General features: G+C 49.2%; 1 protein-coding gene across 1 annotated transcript in view; it reads left to right on the top strand.

The window, feature by feature from the left end:
• LOC119209370 (contactin-associated protein-like 4) overlaps positions 1-19,458 on the top strand; it is a 56,585-nt gene extending 37,127 nt beyond the window's left edge. The window contains exons 11-24 of the mRNA XM_037458655.2: positions 759-865; positions 1,826-1,945; positions 2,140-2,340; positions 4,230-4,392; positions 5,213-5,340; positions 5,921-6,091; positions 8,436-8,654; positions 11,553-11,792; positions 12,804-13,028; positions 14,136-14,269; positions 15,089-15,176; positions 17,122-17,340; positions 17,695-17,766; positions 18,827-19,458. Coding sequence (XP_037314552.2) covers positions 759-865; positions 1,826-1,945; positions 2,140-2,340; positions 4,230-4,392; positions 5,213-5,340; positions 5,921-6,091; positions 8,436-8,654; positions 11,553-11,792; positions 12,804-13,028; positions 14,136-14,269; positions 15,089-15,176; positions 17,122-17,340; positions 17,695-17,766; positions 18,827-19,023 — 2,284 coding nt within the window. The 3' untranslated portion in view covers positions 19,024-19,458. The remainder of the gene's footprint in view (positions 1-758; positions 866-1,825; positions 1,946-2,139; positions 2,341-4,229; positions 4,393-5,212; positions 5,341-5,920; positions 6,092-8,435; positions 8,655-11,552; positions 11,793-12,803; positions 13,029-14,135; positions 14,270-15,088; positions 15,177-17,121; positions 17,341-17,694; positions 17,767-18,826) is intronic.

Raw genomic sequence — 19,458 nt, forward strand, 5'->3', positions numbered from 1 at the left:
ATGATCATGTGACATCACAGAGAGTCTGATGGCGACTCTCTGTGATGTCACATGATGTCGCAGTCAGGAACATCACCTCAATAACAACATTATGATCATGTGACATCACAGAGAGTCTGATGGCGACTCTCTGTGATGTCACATGATGTCGCAGTCAGGAACATCACCTCAATAACAACATTATGATCATGTGACATCACAGAGAGTCTGATGGCGACTCTCTGTGAAAAAAATCCAAAATATATTAGGTCAAAAAAATGCAATGGGGAAAAATAAGTCACTGTATTAATAAGATAGATCCACCCAAATGTAAACAGCTGGCCTACTGCAACATGACAGGTGACACACACGCACACACACACACACACGTTTTATATTATTTATTATATATTTTTTTATATATATATTTTTTTCAACATGTCAAAAGCAACATCTTTGTAGAGATGTGATGGTTAGTGACATCATGTGACATCACAGAGAATGTCATGGACAGCAAAGTCAAAAAATGCTAGGTCAAAATATTTGGAAAAAAAAGTAACAAAAAATGTCATGGAAATAAAAAGGTTAGGGTTAGGATTAAATATATATTTTAAAAAAAGTCAAAATATGTATGGTTGAAAAAAGTCATTAAAAGAAAGTCAAAAAATATTTTGAAGAAAAAAATCCAAATATATTAGGTCAAAATAATGCAATGGGGAAAAATAAGTCACTGTAATAATCAAATAGATCCACCCAAATGTAATCTCTCTCTCTCTCAGGTGCTCGCCCAGTCGCTGTGAGCATGGCGGCCGCTGCAGTCAGTCCTGGACCGTCTTCCGCTGTAACTGCTCCGCGAGCGGCTACAGCGGCGCGACCTGCCACAGCTGTGAGTCGGACCTTCAACACAGCGTCTGCAGAAAGACACGGGGACACGGGAATGTGAAACAGGACAAACAGAGTGATGCCTCCTGCGTAATTTAAACTCAGAACAGAGAAATAGAGTTAGATTAAACTTACTGCGGTACAAGCCTATTAACACGGTAAAAAGAGATTGATTGGCAAACATCAAAAGGCCGCCGCCTCCTCCTCCATGATGCACTGAAAATGTTCATCACAAACACCGATGGATCGTCACAACGCAGTTTGAGTGAATGAAGCACGTATAAAAATCCTATTGTTTACGACAACACTCACAGGAATTGCCTGATATCTAAAATGTCAACTCGTTACCCGTTGATTCAAAGGCCTGGAGCCGCACTACGGAAAATATATTTACGCACGTCGCCTCTGCTTTGATGAGATAATTCAAGTTACTCGACTGCAAATGTTTTCATTCCAGTGGTTACAGCATGTGAGAAATATGATGAATGTTGATGACACTGTAGCTGTGACTAAACTGCCAAATACTAAAGAAATAAATTAAACCCCAGGGGTGAGGGGGAAGGGGGGGGGTGGTAACTGTTTCTCTTCATGGTTCGCCCCTGGATTCATTTTCATCGCTGGGTTTTTTCTGGGCGAATCGTTTTTCAACCTCACTGAGGAATAAAAGGCCTTTGGCTGTGGAGCAAAGTGTGGGGACCTTGAGATATGGATTTGACTGGAAAGGCTTGATTCTTTGATTCTGGAGGATGCCCTGGTCTGTGTGTGTGTGGGGGGGGGGGGGGGGGGGAGGGGCAGGGCTGATAAAGGTCTGAAGTTTTATTCATTGAGTCTCTGTGCTCCCGGATGATTTTCTTGCTCTGTTTATGAGACAGTGATGCAGCAACACACAATCCTCCACAGCGCGTAGTCCTGTGTGCGTGTGCCAGCTGATTCATGTCAGCTGATCTCATTATTTCTCTCCCAGCTGTGTACGAACCGTCCTGTGAGGCGTACAAACACAACGGCAACACGTCGGGACACTTTTATATCGACGTGGACGGCAGCGGACCAATCAGACCGCAGCTGGTCTACTGCAACATGACAGGTGACGCACACACACACGCACGCACACACACACACACCCTCATCGTTTTCTATAATTAAATTACTTATGAAATGCGTTCCCTTTAAGATATTAGACAAAAGTGTTACTTGTGGAAATTAAATCAGAGTTAAGGGAGAAGAACTTTGACCTTCTGACCTTCTAACATTTACAAGCGTGTCTGTGTGTCTGTGAAGAGGAGAACACGTGGATGGAGATCCAGCACAACAACACGGAGCTGACCAGAGTCCGGCCGTCTCCGGGAGTCGAGCAGCACTCGGTTCACTTCGACTACTCCACTGAAGAGGAGCAGCTATTGGCCGCCATCAGCCAATCGGAGCACTGCGAACAGGCGCTCTCCTACCGCTGCAGGAAGTCCCGCCTCCTCAACACTCCAGGTAAGGCGTCACCGGAAGGTGAAACGCGTTGATGGAACACGTTGATTCGCTGAGTTGTGGTGGTTGTGCGGAGGTTCTGTGTGATAATCTGAGCCGGGGGCGCGCACACTCTTCCCGCTCGCGAGCTACATTTTTGCACTGGGCCGGGTCATGGCGGTCTGACCCCCCGCCCCGGGGCGGCGGGTAAGGTTCGGCCGAACGAGTACCAGCGGCAACCCAACGGAACAACAAAAAAACGAGGCCGGAATGAATAAAACAACAAGGAGGAAACGTCACACACACCCCGCGCGTGCTGGGTCACCACCCGCTAGTACGTGAGGATCGCTAGTTAGCATTAGCATTGGTTTCGGTCATCTCCCGCGTTCGATCACGCATGCGTGACGTCATTCCGCCCCGATCGAGCCGTCCGGCTGCTGACGTCATGCATTCAATAGACCCATTGTGCGGTTCTGTTAGCATCTGGACATTGTGTTATTGCTTCTTACTTCTATCTTTCAACAACCTCAATGAACTCTACTGGAGGCAAAGTTGTTTTCAATTCTGTGTGGTTATACTTATACAAGAAAATCTTATCTGATCTTTTAATCCTTTTAATCTTATTTCTGGGGTAGTAGCTCCTCTCTGTTGCCTCAACACCCCTCAAGTGCACGTAGAAAACAGTAATCACTGCAAACAAGAGCGTGTTGTTAATTTTTGTGGTTGAATAACAAACGAGTGCAAGCTTTGTTGGGCCGAATCTCTCCTGAACACAATCATTACGCCCGCTGCTGCAAACTCGCTTACAGGGATTTTCTTCTCTTTCACTAATGAATCAGACAAATTGATTATTCAGCATTTGCTTAACACCCCCTACTTTTGAGCAATGAGTATTGAGCGAGATCCGTGTTTTCCTTGTTTAGCCTCGTGTTTGTCTCGTGCTCGTATTGACTATAGAGGGGGGGGGGGTTGAATCCCTTCAATCCCCAAGTTCCATTGGATTTCTCCCCGTAGTGCCGCTAACACTTTAATGCCACGTCCATAATACGAGAGACACGTCGTTGAGTTTAAAGAAACGCAGCTGGATGCATCAGGGGCGAGGCAATAGATCCAGGTTTTATCTGCCCCCCACACCCCCCCTCATTGATCCGTCGTTGTCTCGAATGTGGGACCTCGAAGGATTGCTGTTGCAGAAGCCGGTTGTTTTGCTTTCCATTTTTATTTATTTTTTGCCACTTCGGCACCATTTGTTCTTGTTGTGAGCGGTCCAGCAACTTTTTTTGGGGGGGGGGGATAAGAATGATGGATGAAAGTAGTAAAAGTGGTGGAAAGAGCAGAATGGGTAGAGAGATAGAGGTTCCATTAAACCCCCCCGCTGCTCTCTGGGAAAATAAAGACTTGCTGACTCAACGGAGACCTTTCCAATCACCTTCTCCACCCACGCACCCAAGAGATGAGACGCACATTTCTTCACTGTGTACTATCATCTCCCTGAAACAATATATTCAGCGAGAGCTGGCAAACGAACCCCGGATTGGTGTTGGGACGCAGAGGGATGGGGGGGGGGGGCTTCTTTCCATACAGCGCTCAGCTATTTCCTCTGTACGCCGTTCCTCCTCCTTTCTGCATCAGTGGAACTTTTGTGTCCTGCAAGCATCTTTTGTGTGGTGGCGGACCGGGAGAAGAGGCTGCGTTTCTCCGCTAATAGTGTGAAAAAAAGAGAGAAAAATAAAAATGCATCTCTTGGATGAATATCTGTTCATTAGTGGACGTGAATCACATTCATGACTAACGGGATTATTGAGAAGTAACAACAATTATACCGAAGCGTGTGCCGTGTGCAAAGAGGGACGTGTCCTCGTGAAGCACGAAGGCGTCCCTCAGGTAAAGCTCTGTGTGTGTGTGTGTTTCAGAGGGCTCTCCGTTCAGCTGGTGGCTCGGGGGTCCCGGTCCCGGTCGGGTCCAGACCTACTGGGGCGGCGCTCAGCCGGGCAGCCGGCAGTGTGCATGCGGCCTGCAGGGCGACTGCGTGGACCCGCAGCACTACTGCAACTGTGACGCCGACCGCGCCGAGTGGTACTCGACACACTTAATACACACACATGGCTTGTCGTTGTGGTGTGTGCACACATCCATCCATACAGGTGTTCACACAGCGAGGAGACTCCATCCGAAGAGGTGGCTTCTTCTCCCTCTGCACTCGATCCGGTGTCAGCGAGCTGTTATGAGCAATTACGTCAAAGTTCTCTGTCATTTGCTCCGGCTCTCCGGGCCGGGCCCTTTATCGTCTCATCGCCGCTCCTCTGTTCCGTCCGCTTCCCCTGATTCTGTTTCATTTGATTTAGTGGCTCCTTTTCTTTGTTTTTTATGGCTTCTCGTCTGTCTCCTTCATCTCCTCCCTTCTCTTCTTCCTCCTCTGCTTGTTATCCCTTCCTCGTGCACTTCTCTTTCATTTGCATCTTGATTTATTCCCTTTCCTCTTCTGGACGTCTTCTTAATGTACCACTCCTTCCTCTTTATTGCTTTCCCTCTGTCTCCTTCCTTGGTCTCCTCCCCTTCTCTTCTTCCATCTCCCCTTTTATTCTCTGGCTTTGCCCCCTAATTCCTAATTCTTCTTCTTCCTCTCCACTTCATGTCCTCCCTCCCTTCTTCTTCATTAGCTCTACTTTCCCAGTACAGAATACATACCCAGGTGTTTTACGTCTCCTCTTCCTTCTCCTTGTCTCGTCGACACTTCGCTCACCTTTGCTTTCTCGTCTCTTCCCTTCTACTTCTTCATCATCTCCTCAACCTTTTCCTCCCATCTCTGTTTTCCTCAGCTTCTCCAAATCCTAATTCTGTTCCCCCCCCCCTCTTCCTTGTTACTCCCTCCATCCCCTCGTTCCTCCTCCTCCAGGGCTGAAGACTCGGGCCTGCTTACCCACGAGGAGAGCCTCCCCGTCCGGGCTCTGGTGCTGGGTGACATCCAGCGGGCGGGTTCAGAGGCCGTCTACAGAGTGGGACCGCTGCGTTGTCATGGAGACAGTAGGTCCAGCTCTGGTTGCCTGGTTACGCATGATGGAGAGATGACAGAAATATTTCTACTGTGGAAAAATGCCGTTTCCTGTTTTGTTGAACTGGTGGAAGGATTCAAACCAACAAACCTACATTTACCTCCAGCCAATCAGACAGTATCTCTTAGTCCAACTGCAGATAATGACTCATTATTTCTGAGAGATTCCTTCCAGGCCCGTTGTTGTTATGGAAATACGGTGTCAGGTGTTTAATGAGAATTCTCCTGGGTGAGAGCACAGCAACATCTAGAAGCTAATTATCATTAACGGAACCGTTGCTAATTCATATTTCCTTCTTAGTTCTCACACTCTGAAACTCGCTCCTCACTAATGCATTACAAGGTAGAACACAACACGTTGTTCTTTTTCATTATTAGTAATTACAGCTGTTCTCTTCACACACGGGCAGATAAATGAAGAATTATTTCAAATTTCAAACAAACTACGTAATAGAAACCATGCCATTGTGCAAGCTCGTTAATGAGCCTCGTTTGTTCGCTGCCCGATTTGCATCCAAAGATCTCGACGTGTCTTTTCATGACGTTTGTCAGAGAACTTCTGGAACGCCGCCTTCTTCGACAAGGAGACGTCGTACCTCCACTTCCCCACCTTCCACGGAGAGCTGAGCGCAGACATCTCCTTCCTGTTCAAAACCACGGCCTCCTCCGGGGTCTTCCTGGAGAACCTGGGCATCAAAGACTTCATCCGGATCCAACTGAGCTGTGAGTAGGAGCTGCGGGGGGGCGGATTAGACGGATGTGTCAGTGAAACCTGCAAGTCAAAGTCTAATTTGGATCCGTGTGGCGCCCCGAGGTGGCAGACTTAATCCGCAGCAAAACACCCTGCGGGGAAAATACTGTTTGTCGAGGTCGAACGAATCTTCTTCTCCTCCCTGACCGGAATTTAACTTCAGCTCCGAGGAGCCCGGGCGCCTTTTTTTACAAATATTTGTTATCGGCCTGGAGGAATTTGACCCATTTCAGAGCTTTGCTCCGTTGTTCCGGTTCATCCCAAAGGGGCTGCACCGGGTGACCTGTGGACATCAGTCTAGTCCTTCCACACGCAGTGTTTAACAGAGGTGTGGACTCGAGTCATGTGACTTGGACTCGAGTCAGACTCGAGTCATGAATTTGATGACTTGAGACTCGACTCGACAAAACGTACAAAGACTTGCAACTCGACTTGGACTTGAACACCGATGACTCGTGACTTGACTTGGACTCGAGCCTTTTGACTCGAGAAGACTTGCTACTTCCCATGAAAACTGGGGGAAAACATTTTCACACCACCGCGCCGCTCTGTTTATCTGCATCTGTCAGAAAAATGTGCGCCACCTGTATGCAGAGAGCGCTGCCTGCACGACATCCAATCACTGCAGTCCATTTGACCGTATCAACGAGACAGCTCGTTCATGGTTACAAACATCGGGATTTTTGAACCCGGATTCAGACTCCGATGGAAATCCTCGCCAACATTATGTCAACGTCCGTTTTAAAGTAGTGTAATGAGCTGAGTTAAAGTTATTAGTTAATCAGTTATGCAGATGTTGCATGTGTTCACGTTATGCTCCGTTACCAGCTGTAGTTACGCGAGACAACCCGAGTTTTGGGGGGCCGTGTATGCGGAAGTGTTCGTTCGGCGTGGTGACGGCCAAGTGACCGAAGTTGAGTTGTTTTATATAAATAAAGCCAGTCATCGCCTCCTTATTTACGCTGCAGCATTGGGGTGAGCGTTACAGCACTATAACACAGTCACAGTCGATCCACCGTTACCCTTCCCTTCGTAGTCTAGGTCTGTGAGGCAGCGCACCATCACCCAGGGTTCCCCGTCCCACTATAATAAAAGGACTCGAAATGACTCGAAATTAAAATGGTACGACTTGTGACTCGACTTGAGACTTGTTGGCTGTGACTTGTGACTCGACTTGGGACTTGCTTCGTCTTTGACTCGACTTGACTCGGGACTCGAGGGCAATGACTTGAGACTTGCTTGTGACTTGCATAACAGTGACTTGATCCCACCTCTGGTGTTTAATGCAGCTGGTTTTGTGCACTGGAGCAACATCTCACTGCAAACTGTAGCAGTGAAGCTGAAAACCTCATTCCAAGTTCAAGTTCATTTTAAAAGAGAACTTTTATTTGGTACAAGTTTATTCTTTGCTCTTTGCTTCAGAAATGGTTTAATTATCAGAGAATAAAAACACAAAGACCTTCTTCTTCTTCTTGGACCACAACGTGGCGTCGGGTCCCTCGTGGGATGTTGTCACTTAAAATGTGTTTTTCTTCATGCAGCGCCATGTTGCTTCGATGCTTTGAAGCCGTATCGAGGGTCACGGTTTCCTTCTGAATCCTCCCCATTTCACCAGGGCGGTTTTCATTTTTATCCCCGTGCTGCGCAGGCTGGGACCCTCGGGGGAAATCATCGTCAGCCCGAATAACGCTGCTCTGTTGTCTGCTTCCTCGGAGACGCAGCTTCCAAACAAAGTCACCGCTACCTCCTTCGCGCTCCGTGCTGTCGGAGCATCCGCTGCTTCCCCAGAACACCAAAGCACGAGGCGCCTCCAGGCGACCCAATCAACTGCGTTTTTGTCGGAACGAACGCGACGGGGAACCTTTTTGATCCGAGCGCATCGCTGAGCTGAGGGGAAACGGTTTGTTTCACAAGTAGTGCAGCCCCCGGCCCGGCGGGGGGGGGGGGGGGGGGGCTTCTCAGCTCCGCGTTGTTGGTCTCGCCCTAAAGATCCAAACAGACGTTATTGACGGGTGATCTATGATATTGTTGTAACATTTGTCAGCTGCCTCTCAAAAAACATGCCACTCAAACCCTAAATGTTTGGAGGCGAAAAGCAGGTCGCGTCTGTAATGACTGCAGCTGGAAGAAAACTCAAAGTGCAGCAGTTCGTTTTACAAACCATTGAAAAGCGGCTAAATTTATAAATGAACTTTCATTTATTTCTTTGCAATCAGTAGGAAAAAATAGAATGTTGTTCATGCAGAGCGAGGTACGATCTCAGTAGTTCTTCACATTTGTCAGTATGTTGATCACCACTTTGCCCCCCTCCCTCAGCCTCCACCCGGGTGGTGTTCTCCCTGGACGTCGGCGACGGGCCGCTGGAGGTCGGCGTGGATTCGGGCGTCCCCCTGAACGACGACCGGTGGCACCGGGTCCGGGCCGAGCGCAACGTCAGGGAGGCGTCGCTCCGCCTGGACGGACTTCCTGTGGCGGCGCGGGAGGCCCCCCCCGACGGACACCTCCACCTGCAGCTCAACAGCCAGCTGTTCATCGGTGAGGGCGAGCTGACGCCATGCCGCCGTTCGGCTCGGTTTTTCTGTTTCTGGGAGGGATTCGCAGGAGCCTTCTATGAATAACAATGGTGTTCCTTCAATAGAGCTCGGACTCTCTGGGTTTTTCACTTTGAGTTTCGTTTCGTGACATCGACCGTGATGATTTTTACGCGATTACTCTCCCAGGTGAAGTTACTCGTCTGGTTTCACTATCGCAGCTGTTTCAAACAAGGCTCTGCAGTTATTGACTAAATGCCACCAAACGGTGTCAAATATGGAAGATGCCAATCTGACTCATTCCCCCCCCCCCCCCTTGTGAAGCTTAACCAGTATCAGCTGGAGCAAAGATCTACTCTCTTCTTGGGCTAATCCGCTGTCAGCTGGATCCCGTCGTTTGATCTTCAGTGTTGGATGCAGAAGGTGCTGAGTGTGCGCTTCCATGACGTGGAAGTGGAGCTGCACGGACCCGGAGTCCTACTTACTCCATTAAAGGAGAATAAATACTGTGTCTCAAAGTGGCACAAGAGCCGCTCGCCAGCATTGGAGGCTGAAAGCGCTGAGTCGCTGGTTTCTGACCACGTTCAGGGAGCAGTAAGAGTCACGTGTGAAGTGAAGAGATTCTTCAGGCAGTCGTGTTATTAACCTTCAGCACAAACCTCATCAATACTGCAGCCGCTTAATCTCGACTCAGTTATGAATTCTGTCTGTGACCCCCCCCCCCCCCCCGGAGCTACAGGGGGAGAAAATGATGAAAATACATTTATCATCAGGTCTTCTCATTCTGTGAATCCCATGTACGTCTCTTCATGTCAGTAAACACGCGGCGTGTGGATGCTGATTGGCTGAATTATCCGCCCCGAGGTCGTTCACAAGCCAATTCCTCTACTTTCACAATGGAAAGAAAACGGTCCGTAGTTCTCCAGAGCTGCAGAATGACAGTGAACCACCTCGATGTGTCACTCACAATCCTCTCTGCGCAGGTTTGTGAGGCAAAGTGTGAATTATTTGCTTTGGGTTGGCCCTCAGATTCCTGAGCATCGTACTGCAGACGAAGCAAACTGTTCCTTTGTTTGAATTAGAAGTCGCTGTGTTGGGTTGTTTAAATTCACACTGTATTTATGAGCCTAATCCCGCCTTGCTTTAGTCCCATTGTTTTGATTAATAAGCCGTGTTATTGGCTGGCCCGTATCTATAATCCACACCATTGTTCTTTTTCCCCAATTCCTTCAGTCGCATTGCAGGTGCTAAAAAAAAATTCTGCGATGAATGCAGAAATAACTCCCTTTTGTGAAGGTTTAGAGGCAATTATTTTTGCCTTGTTTGGGGAGTTAAGCCTTTGTGTGTTCGAGCCACATTTTCCTCTCCGCCTGCGAGCAGAGCCGCGCGCACGAGGAGCTCGAGGAGTCCTCAGATCCTCGCTTCACAAACCAGATCCCCCCCCCCTCCTCCTCGTAGGAGCCGCGTCTTTAGCTGCCGATCCGTGGGGTATCGGGCAGTTTTGGAGAAACCGTGAAAAGCATGAGACCTTTGATACTGATCTCTGTGCTTGGGATCTCCAGGAGTTTTGGATCCCAGTCCGTCCACGTTTCGCTCTCCGTGTGCACGTGCATCCTCCTTTGATGAAGACCTTGACGCTAATTGTTTTCCACTCTTGCGCGTTCTCACGGGCTCCAGCCTGCACTCTGCAGAATTGCAGCGGAGACACTGTGCTGTTTGATATGACGACTGGAAGGTCTCCCTGATCCCTTTGTCTTTGTGAATTCTTTGATCTGCACGCTGTTGCCCTCTTTTAAGTTCCACCTGTAAGCAGTTGTCTCCATTTGATGTGCGGAGGGTGTTCTCCGTGTTGTAGACGTGAGGTTAATATCCTCACCGCTCCGATAACCTTTGATCAGAGGTGGCGGCCCTCAGGGATCCGTCTCCGGCCCCCCTGCTGGGACGCAGCTTTTTACACATGTTACAACAAGTTAACCTTAAGTTGCAAACACATCATGAAAAAAAGCACCACAAATCTAGATATCTAATATTTATAAGAGCTACAAGCCTGAGGAGAGAAGTAAAGTACGAGTCCAACCACCATTTCTATCTGATGCTAAATTATCCATTTTATTTACCTTTGTATACATTTAGTAAACAATTTAAAACTCATTAAAGCGGATGAGCAGAGGAGAGCTACACATAACCATTATAGCCTGGCCTTTAACGTAGTATATCTCAGATATTTTTGGGTCACCGTCTCTGATGGTTGCCACTTAAATTTCAAAGTTTAATAACACTTGCAATTAGGGTGCTGATTAAAATAAAAAATCCATCTTCTGGTCCTGGGTCTTCCCCGGGGGGGGGCTCTTCCCAGCTGGCCGTGCATGTAACCCCTCCCCCGGGGAGGCGCCCAGGGGGCATCCTTACCAGATGCCCAAACCACCTCAACTGGCTCCTTTCCTCTCCTGAGGAAACCCATTTTCGGGCCCTTGTACCCGTGACCTAATTCTTTCGGTCAGCAGTCGGTGTGCCAACCTTATGGATCAGGATTTTAATATTTCCAACTTCACTAGAAGATGAACAATGACTTTCAGAAGGCCTTTTAATGAGGATGAAAAATGTTCTTGTCAGAGGAAATGTTTCATATCCGGTGTTTCTCTGCCGGTTCAATAATTCAAACGGGTCAAATCCGAGCAGAGGGAGGCGGCCCGGAGGAGCTCTGTGATTTATTTAAGAACAACAGCAAGTTGTCAGCTTCAGACTCGGAGAGCAAAGAGAGTTTTCTTTTGCACAAGTGGTGAGATGACGTGTTTTGAAGTGTGCGAACAACGACGTGACCGCGCTGCATCGCACGCCCCCCCCCCCGCCCCCCCGCGCTGCGTGACGCGTTTTTCCCCCTCCTTGACGTTGGTGTTTCCAGGCGGCACGGCGTCCAGGCAGAAGGGCTTCCGCGGGTGCATCCGCGCCCTGCGGCTGAACGGCGTCGCCCTGGACCTGGAGGAGAGGGCGAGGATCACGCCGGGCGTCCGGGCCGGCTGCCCGGGCCACTGCGGCAGCTACGGGTCGCTGTGCCGGAACCGGGGCCGCTGTGCCGAGAGGGCCAACGGCTTCCTGTGTGACTGCGGCCTGTCGGCGTACACCGGAGCCTTCTGTCACACAGGTACGCCAGTGTTACTAAAAACCAACCAGGACGGTGGATTCAGCACCATGGACAGAGTTCCCCGCATGGATGTGAACGAATGTCCTTTTGTGAGTCCTTATTTTAGCGGTAGAGAGGACGTCGTGTCATGTGCGTCTCATCTCATTTGCACATCACGTATCACACGTCTGTAAACACTCACACACACACGGACACGCCGTCTGCTGTCTGTTTGATGTGGTTCATTTGATTTGAACAAAGTCAATCTCCTGTTTTCTGTTGTTAAATTGGCCTTTACAGTTCTAAAGACTATTTTATTTACTTCAATATGTACATATATATATTTCCAATGCTTTGTAGATGTTTTGAGAGCCTCTTTTACTTCTCTTGCTCACTAATCAAACATGCAGAGTTGATCAGAGGCTTCATTTCGAAGTTAATTAAAGTCGAGAATCTCTGGGGAGAAAGTCTAAATATGTGTTTGTTTGTACTCTGCCATTTCAAATTGATCATGTAGGATTTTTTTAATGTTGTATTAAAAACTCTGTTGACATTCTCCAACACTGAATAAGATAATTAACCCATTTATGTTCATTCATAATCATTTTAATGAAAAATAAAAGCTTCTGCTTATTACTGATATGTATCAGACAAAGCGATCTTTTTCAAGTCGTGTCTTTGGCTTCTGCTCTCAATCAATGGAACATTTCTCAGCAAAGAAATTAGTGATTGGGGGGGGAAGCAATATGGCAATAAGATGGTAGCGGAGGAATATGTACAGGGACTAAATCAGCAATACAGCTAATGTGTTTAATCGGTTACCATTCAAATAAATCCCCAAGTTTAACTTGTGTGTAGTTTTAATTCCTAGTGTGGCTCTTGAGATCTGAAGCACGCCAGCGAGGCCCTGGTCTCCTACGCCTGGGGGACGTAGCTTTAGATCTTACATGAGCTTAAACACCAGCGCGTTCACCAAATCCTCCGCTAAGAACTAAACGAACAGCAACAACTCGCATGACTTCTTTTCTCCAGAGGTGTCGGCCCGCTTCCTGCCGGGGACGACCGTGAGCTACACCTTCGGGCAGCCGCACGAGTCGGGGCGGAACAGCAGCGCCCGGCCCTCCTCCATCTACTCCGACACCACCCTGAGAGGAGAGGACGTCTCCCTGAGCTTCAGCACCACCCAGAGTCCGGCTCTGCTGCTCTACGTCAGCTCGCACCACGGGGAGTCCCTGGCCCTGCTCATCAACAAGCACGGTGGGGAGGCTTTTATTTTGAAGGCGCTCCTTTAATGGGGCAGATGTTTAAGCCTCAGCTGGTGCTTTTGTTTTGTCCGCCTATTGGAATTTGTTATAATTACTCTGCTTTGTCTCATTCCGTGTTATTGTTAAACCTGGAGAGTCTCTTCCTCCCTCTTTCCCTCGACCTCTCCTCCTTTAACCCCCCCCCCCCCCCCCGTGGAGAGGAGAGGCGTCCTCTCAGTGGGTGGGATTTTATTTTGACGGGGTCGTTGCACTCAGGAGACAGAAAGCAGAGACATGTGAGAGCAGAAGTAGGAGAGAAGAGCCCCAGCAGACCTTCAGTGATAGCAGAGAGCCATTCACTATAAACACGGGGTGAATACAGTCAGTGCTCTGAAATTGAAAAATAAAAAGGGCGGAAAACTTACTGATGTGTTTTGTATACTTTTGTGTGACATAACACTGTTGAGTTTGGCTTTTAATGTTAAAAGGCCCTTTTGAAAATGACATTTTCAGCATCCAGCAGTCGGACAAATGTGTCACTTTGCCGGCAGATTAGCTGCAGATGGGTGTTTAATTCTTTTGTGCGTTGTTAATGACTCTGATGGACTCAGGTAGACACACTTAAACTCAAGTGTCCAATTAAATCCCTGAGAGCTTTCTCTCCTCCGCCGTGAGAGGGCTGGTTTCTTTTCACCCCCGGCTGCCATTACACCTCCTCGCCGCGCCTTTCTTCCAGAACTAATGTGTGATCAGCAGGTAGCTGCAGGTCCTCCCACTACAAGCAATTATTCCCTCACACCTTTGATGTGGGATGTTTTATCTTTACGCACACTATTATGCTGTAACGAAATATTATTAATGGATTATTTTGTCAAAGGTGCTCTTTTTGTTCTAAATATTAACTGAATTAATTACAACTAATTAGATTAGCTGCGGTGTTGATGAGGAACTTATTCTCTTAATATAGACGTATTAATTAATAGAGGAAGCCCCTCTTTGAGATGTTCACACACATCCAAATGATGATGACTACGTTTTCTTTGTAAATCTGTCACTGTGAAAGCATTTCCCCCCAAAGGTAACCCCAGGGTGTGGCGTGCGTTTTTGTGTGTGTGTGAAGAGGCGCTGGAGGTCCGGTACAAGCTGGACGCCAGCCGAGGCGCCGAGGTGCTGAGCAGCGCCGCGAGGAGCCTGGCGGACGGACGTCTCCACGCCGTCTCCCTCAGGAGGCGGACGGACGCCGTGTCCCTGCAGGTACCACCGCCTCGTTGACAAGGACCCGTGTTGTTGCCGGGCAACAGAATTACATAGTCTGTGTGTGTGTGTGTGTGTGTGTGTGTGTGTGTGTGTGTGTGTGTGTGTGTGTGTGTGTGTGTGTGTGTGTCTGTGTGTGTGTGTGTGTGTGTGTGTGTGTGTGTGTGTGTGTCTGTGTGTGTGTGTGTGTGTGTGTGTGTGTGTGTGTCTGTGTGTGTGTGTGTGTGTGTGCGTGTGTTAATGTTCGGAAAGGAAGCTCGAGGCGCTCCGCTGCCGACGTGCCGCTGAACCCTTTTCAATGTTTTCCAAATGAGGCGCCGATCCCAAGGGCGACCCGCCCCCCCCTGCGGTCACTGTGCCACAGTATCGTGATATTCATCCACGTGTTAAGGCCCCCGCCGTCCCTCTGAGGGGCCGAACAACACGTTAACGGAGCTCAGCGTGAAATACGGAGCGTTGAAATCATATCTGGATCTTGTGAATTCTTATCTGGGTAACGGCGGCCTCTGGTGATAAATAATGAATGAATAATGATCAGCCCCCAAGATGGAAAACAAGGTGACCCCCGTGTTGCGCGGGTGCAGCGGCCTGCTGTGTGAGGCTCCGGTAGAATACGAGGTGCGTCTCGTGTTGTCACTTCCCATCAAACTAAAGCTTTGTGTATTCAGAACCAGGCACATGGGGACACTGCAGTGTGGACAAAGAGATGCACAGCAGATACATCTCTTAAAATGTACCGTTTACACAGAAAGCGTCCAACGCCACGGGTCACCTCCCTTTAAAAAATGCAAATTCAAAGGAAACATCGTTCTCTTTCAGATCGACCAAAGACCCAAAGAAGTCTTCAACCTGACGGCCGACGGCGAGTTCAACGCCATCAAGTCGCTGGTGCTGGGCCGAGTGCACGGTGAGACCTTTTCAAGCCTCAAGGTCACCGAGGGGTCACGGTCCGAGCCCCAGAACGCTGCCCCCCCCCCCCCCCTCCCTGCCCGTGCGTGAACGCCAGTGACTGGTGGCACGGCGTGCGCGGTGGCTTCCGGTCATCAGTGCGCGGATGGCGGGGGGGAGGAGGGGGGGGGGGGGTTGAATGAGGTCATGAATTGAAAGGTTAGAACATTTTTAGTAGCAGTGACCTTACGCCTGAATGACCAGAACCTTCTACTAAGATCAGTTATTCACTTTGATAGTTCTCAAATTGGTGCAAATCAGTTAAATGAATAAAGCAAAAATAATTATGCAACTCCAGGTTTAAAAAAATAACTCCCACAACTTTGTGTATATTTTATCTACTTGTTTCATGTTTCATGTTTGCTGTCAAACAAAGAAGAGCTTTATGCATAATTGATTGGCTTAATAATTCTTGATTACCTTTCACTGCCTGTCATAAAGATCGGTCAGAAGGCTCCAGTTGAACCAGCAGTCTGACTCCCTGGGGGGGGGCAGGCAGTAATTGTCTCCGTCATGACTTATTCATGTTCCCTCTGAGGTGAGGGGCCGCGGCTCTCTGTTGAGTTAACAGGAAACGCGCTGCTGGACAGAGCGGCGAGGACAGAGCGGCGAGGACCACACGCGTCACACGGACGCAAAGAACCGGCACCGTTACTGCCGAGGAATTGTTCTGCAGAACGTTCTCTGCTTCTTATGATCCGTGTGCTTCTGTTTGTTCCACTAGAAGAGGAAGCAGCAAAAATAATCCTTGCACACATGCATAAATGTGTGTTATTCAGATATTCTTTGTTTCTCCACGTTCCACTTGTCGTTCCATTCTCACAATAAGTCAGTCGGCCCAAGACTTTGGGGAAATGATCAAGATCAAACGTGTGTGTGTGAAGCTCCGGGACGTCGTCTCTCAGCTCGGCCCGTTTGAACCCCGTCGTGTCGGCATGCGCCCCCCACCCCCACCCCCTCCCCCACCTCCTCCCTCCCTCCCTTCCTCCCCCTCAGTCACATCGAGATCAGAAAAGCAGCAGGAAAGTGGATTTTCTGTTGTTTCCAGCCAAACCCTGTCATCCATCTCCCTAACTAATGCCCCCGAATGGAATACAGGAGACACAGATGTGTGTGTGTGTGTGTGTGTGTGTGTGTGTGTGTGTGTGACGGAGTGAAGGGGCGCTTACCGTAACGTTTCCCCGGTGCTCTCGTCACCGACGCGTCGCCTCTCCGTCACCCGAGCTCTCCGCTGGTGACGGATGAAGCGATTTAAGTCAATGAAGTAAACCGACAGGAAGCACATCTGTCTGCAGGAGTGATGGATGCAGACCGGGCACCACTGGTAGTTTGTCTGCTGCATTGTGTGTGTGTGTGTGTGTGTGTGTGTGTGTGTGTGTGTGTGTGTGTGTGTGTGCGCGCTAATCACTAAAGTCAATTTGCTGCCACTATTGTCCGGCGGTGATGGCGGGCTTTGGGAGGCGGAGTCAATGAGCCTGTCAGCGCGAAGGCCTCCAAACGAGAGGTTGAAAGTTCAATCAATAGCATTGATGAGTCAAATCCCGTTTCTGAGCTCTTTCTAAAACTCAAGGCTTTCGCTTCGTTAACTTGTGCACCGGAAACCACACTGCAAAAAAATACCAACCCCCCCTCAAAGAATGAGCGTCTATGGAGAACTAAGGACTGTTTGTAGGAGGAACCGTCCTTAGCAAACAGCCCCTTGTTTTATTGTGATTATAACGACATACAACACGTCAGAGCATTTTGTTTCATTTGGACACACCTGAGCTTTTTAATGTCTTTATGCTAAGCTAAGCTAAGCTAAGCAGTTTTTATATTAACTCTTTTTTAAAACGGAATTGAGAATAAAAAAAGGTGTAGTGTCACATTCATCATTTCCAGTCTCTCTCTCTTCCCGCCTCCAGACCCGGAGGACGTGGACCCGGACCTGTCCCGCTTGGCGTCCCTGGGCTTCACGGGTTGTCTCTCGGTGGTCCGCTTCAACCCCGTCAGCCCCCTGAAAGCCGCTCTGCTCCACCCGCACAGCAGCCCCGTCGTCGTCACCGGGCCGCTGGTCCGGTCCAGCTGCGGCTCCTCGGCTTCGGCCAATCCCCACGCGGCGGAGGACACGCGCCGCCTGTCAGGTAGGAAAAGGGGAGGAGTCAGGTAGAGGTTGGGGGGGGGGTTTTGTCTTCTGCACTCAGCCCGCTGCGGTTGTTCGCAGCAGTGAATTGTGGGTAATCAGGGGATGTTATCACCTCAATTTGGACCTCACTGCCCAATAATTACGGGTCGATTTCTTGACATTGTGCTGAACGAGCAGCAGCCAGCGAGCTGCTTTCGCTTCTACGCGCTCGATCGTTAATGTGAGGACACAGAGGGGAGCTTCGTCCCCCCCCCCCCCCCCTCGCCCCTCCCCCCTCCCCCCTCCCCCGTCGGCTCCGATGTTCTCTCTTATGTTTCCCGTTTCCTGCCTTTCTCTCTCTCTGTTGCTGTAGACCGCTCTGGTTCCGTGGGTTCGGGTCAACCTTTGGTCAACGGCGTCCGGACGGACTCGGCTCTGATCGGAGGTACGGCCCCCGTTTACCTTCCCCCCCCCTGAGCTCGCGTTCATCTAAACGCCACCAACAGCGAGAGAACACAATCAGCGCTGTCACGTTGATTCAGAGAGAGAGTGTGTGTGTGTGTGTGTGTGTGTGTGTGTGTGTGTGTGTGTGTGTGTGTGTGTGTGTCTCAGTGCACAAAGGGCAGCTGAAGTAATTAAACCTCCGCTGGTGGAGAAAAGCTTCTCGTTCTTATCTTCAAACACCAAAGCAATGCGGAGCTAAATTGATTTTGGCTGTTTTTTAAAATTACAATTAAATGAGACTTTCTCCGGATAATGAAATGAGCCAAAGAGTCGTCGAAGTTTTAGATTCATACACTTGGGCCAGAGAGAGGTTGAGGGGGGGGGGGGGGGGGGTAGAAAGCATCACAGCAGCTTCACAAAGTCCACTGAGATCGATTAAATCCCCCCCCCCCCCCGGGAAGGTCAGCATGTCCGTCAGACACACACACAATAGCACAACCACACGAGTGTGACTCGTGCTCAGTGCGGACGCCGCTTGGCCAAATAAAATAAGTAGTTAAATAAATAATGTAGAAATACCACGGTGCCTAAATACAAGTAAAGGTCCTGCATTCCAAAGGTCTAAAGATCAGTGAGTTGCATTTATTACCAAGAATCAAATGTAAATATTGTGAGGGAATTGAATTATTTTTCTAAAAAGGATTTTGCCTGGATAAAAGTTACTTTATTTGATCCTAATTGTGGCCACAAGAGGCTGAAGTGCACCACAACATGACCGTCCTCTAAAAGGAATGAAACTGTATTCGTGGTGCGCCTTCAGGTTGGTGCACACTCCTGAACTCCTTTTTCTCCTTCCTCTTTCTTTCCGTCCTTTCCTTCACAATAAAAGCACCGGAACACTACTGAAATAAAAGCTCACAGTATTTTCTCCACCTGCTGAAACGTTCAAAGGTCTTGATTTAGGCTTGAACGTGTGTACTATTCACAGGATCACTTTAAATTGGGACACATTTGAAGGAAATGGAACGCGTTTCTCACAGTGAGCGTCCTCCACCCGGCAGGTGTCATAGCGGCGGCCGTCTTCGTGATGGCCAGCGGCCTGGCGATCGGCGGCAGGTTCCTGTACCGCCGGAAAGAGACGTACCGCAGCCAGGAGGCGGAGGGGGTCAAACGGGAGGACAGCCAAGATTTTGCTTTCACCGACCAGAGGGACTCCCAGAGCGTCTCCACCGAAAAGCCAAAGGAGTACTTCATCTGAGGGACGAGGCCAGCGGGCGCCGCTCAGAGCCTCAAAGCTGGAGACCACGGCTGCTTTTCCTCCCAGTGTACATTCTGTAGATAGAAATGCAAACAGCGCTGGACATATAACCTGTTCATATCCTTTTAAATATTTAAAAATGTAAACGTGGAAGTGAACGTGTGGGAAAGGATGCAAACTGATTTTCACTTAAACGCAGGTTCATTTCAGTCCACCGGGGGGCGACAGACACGTGGACTGTGATTGGCCCAAAGGCTCCGTTATCATCACATACCAACATGCATGGTGTCTTTTCCAAATGAAGGAAGTAAATATTAATGAACCCACTGGCAAAAAAGGACTGACGCGACGCGACCAGCTGGCGTCCGGATGAAAGCCCAGTGGCCCGTGATGCAGGAAGCTGCTGTTTGGAGGTTCAAGTGGTTTGGGGGGGGG

This window comes from Pungitius pungitius, chromosome 15, assembly GCF_949316345.1.
Source record: "Pungitius pungitius chromosome 15, fPunPun2.1, whole genome shotgun sequence".
NCBI lineage: Eukaryota > Metazoa > Chordata > Actinopteri > Perciformes > Gasterosteidae > Pungitius > Pungitius pungitius.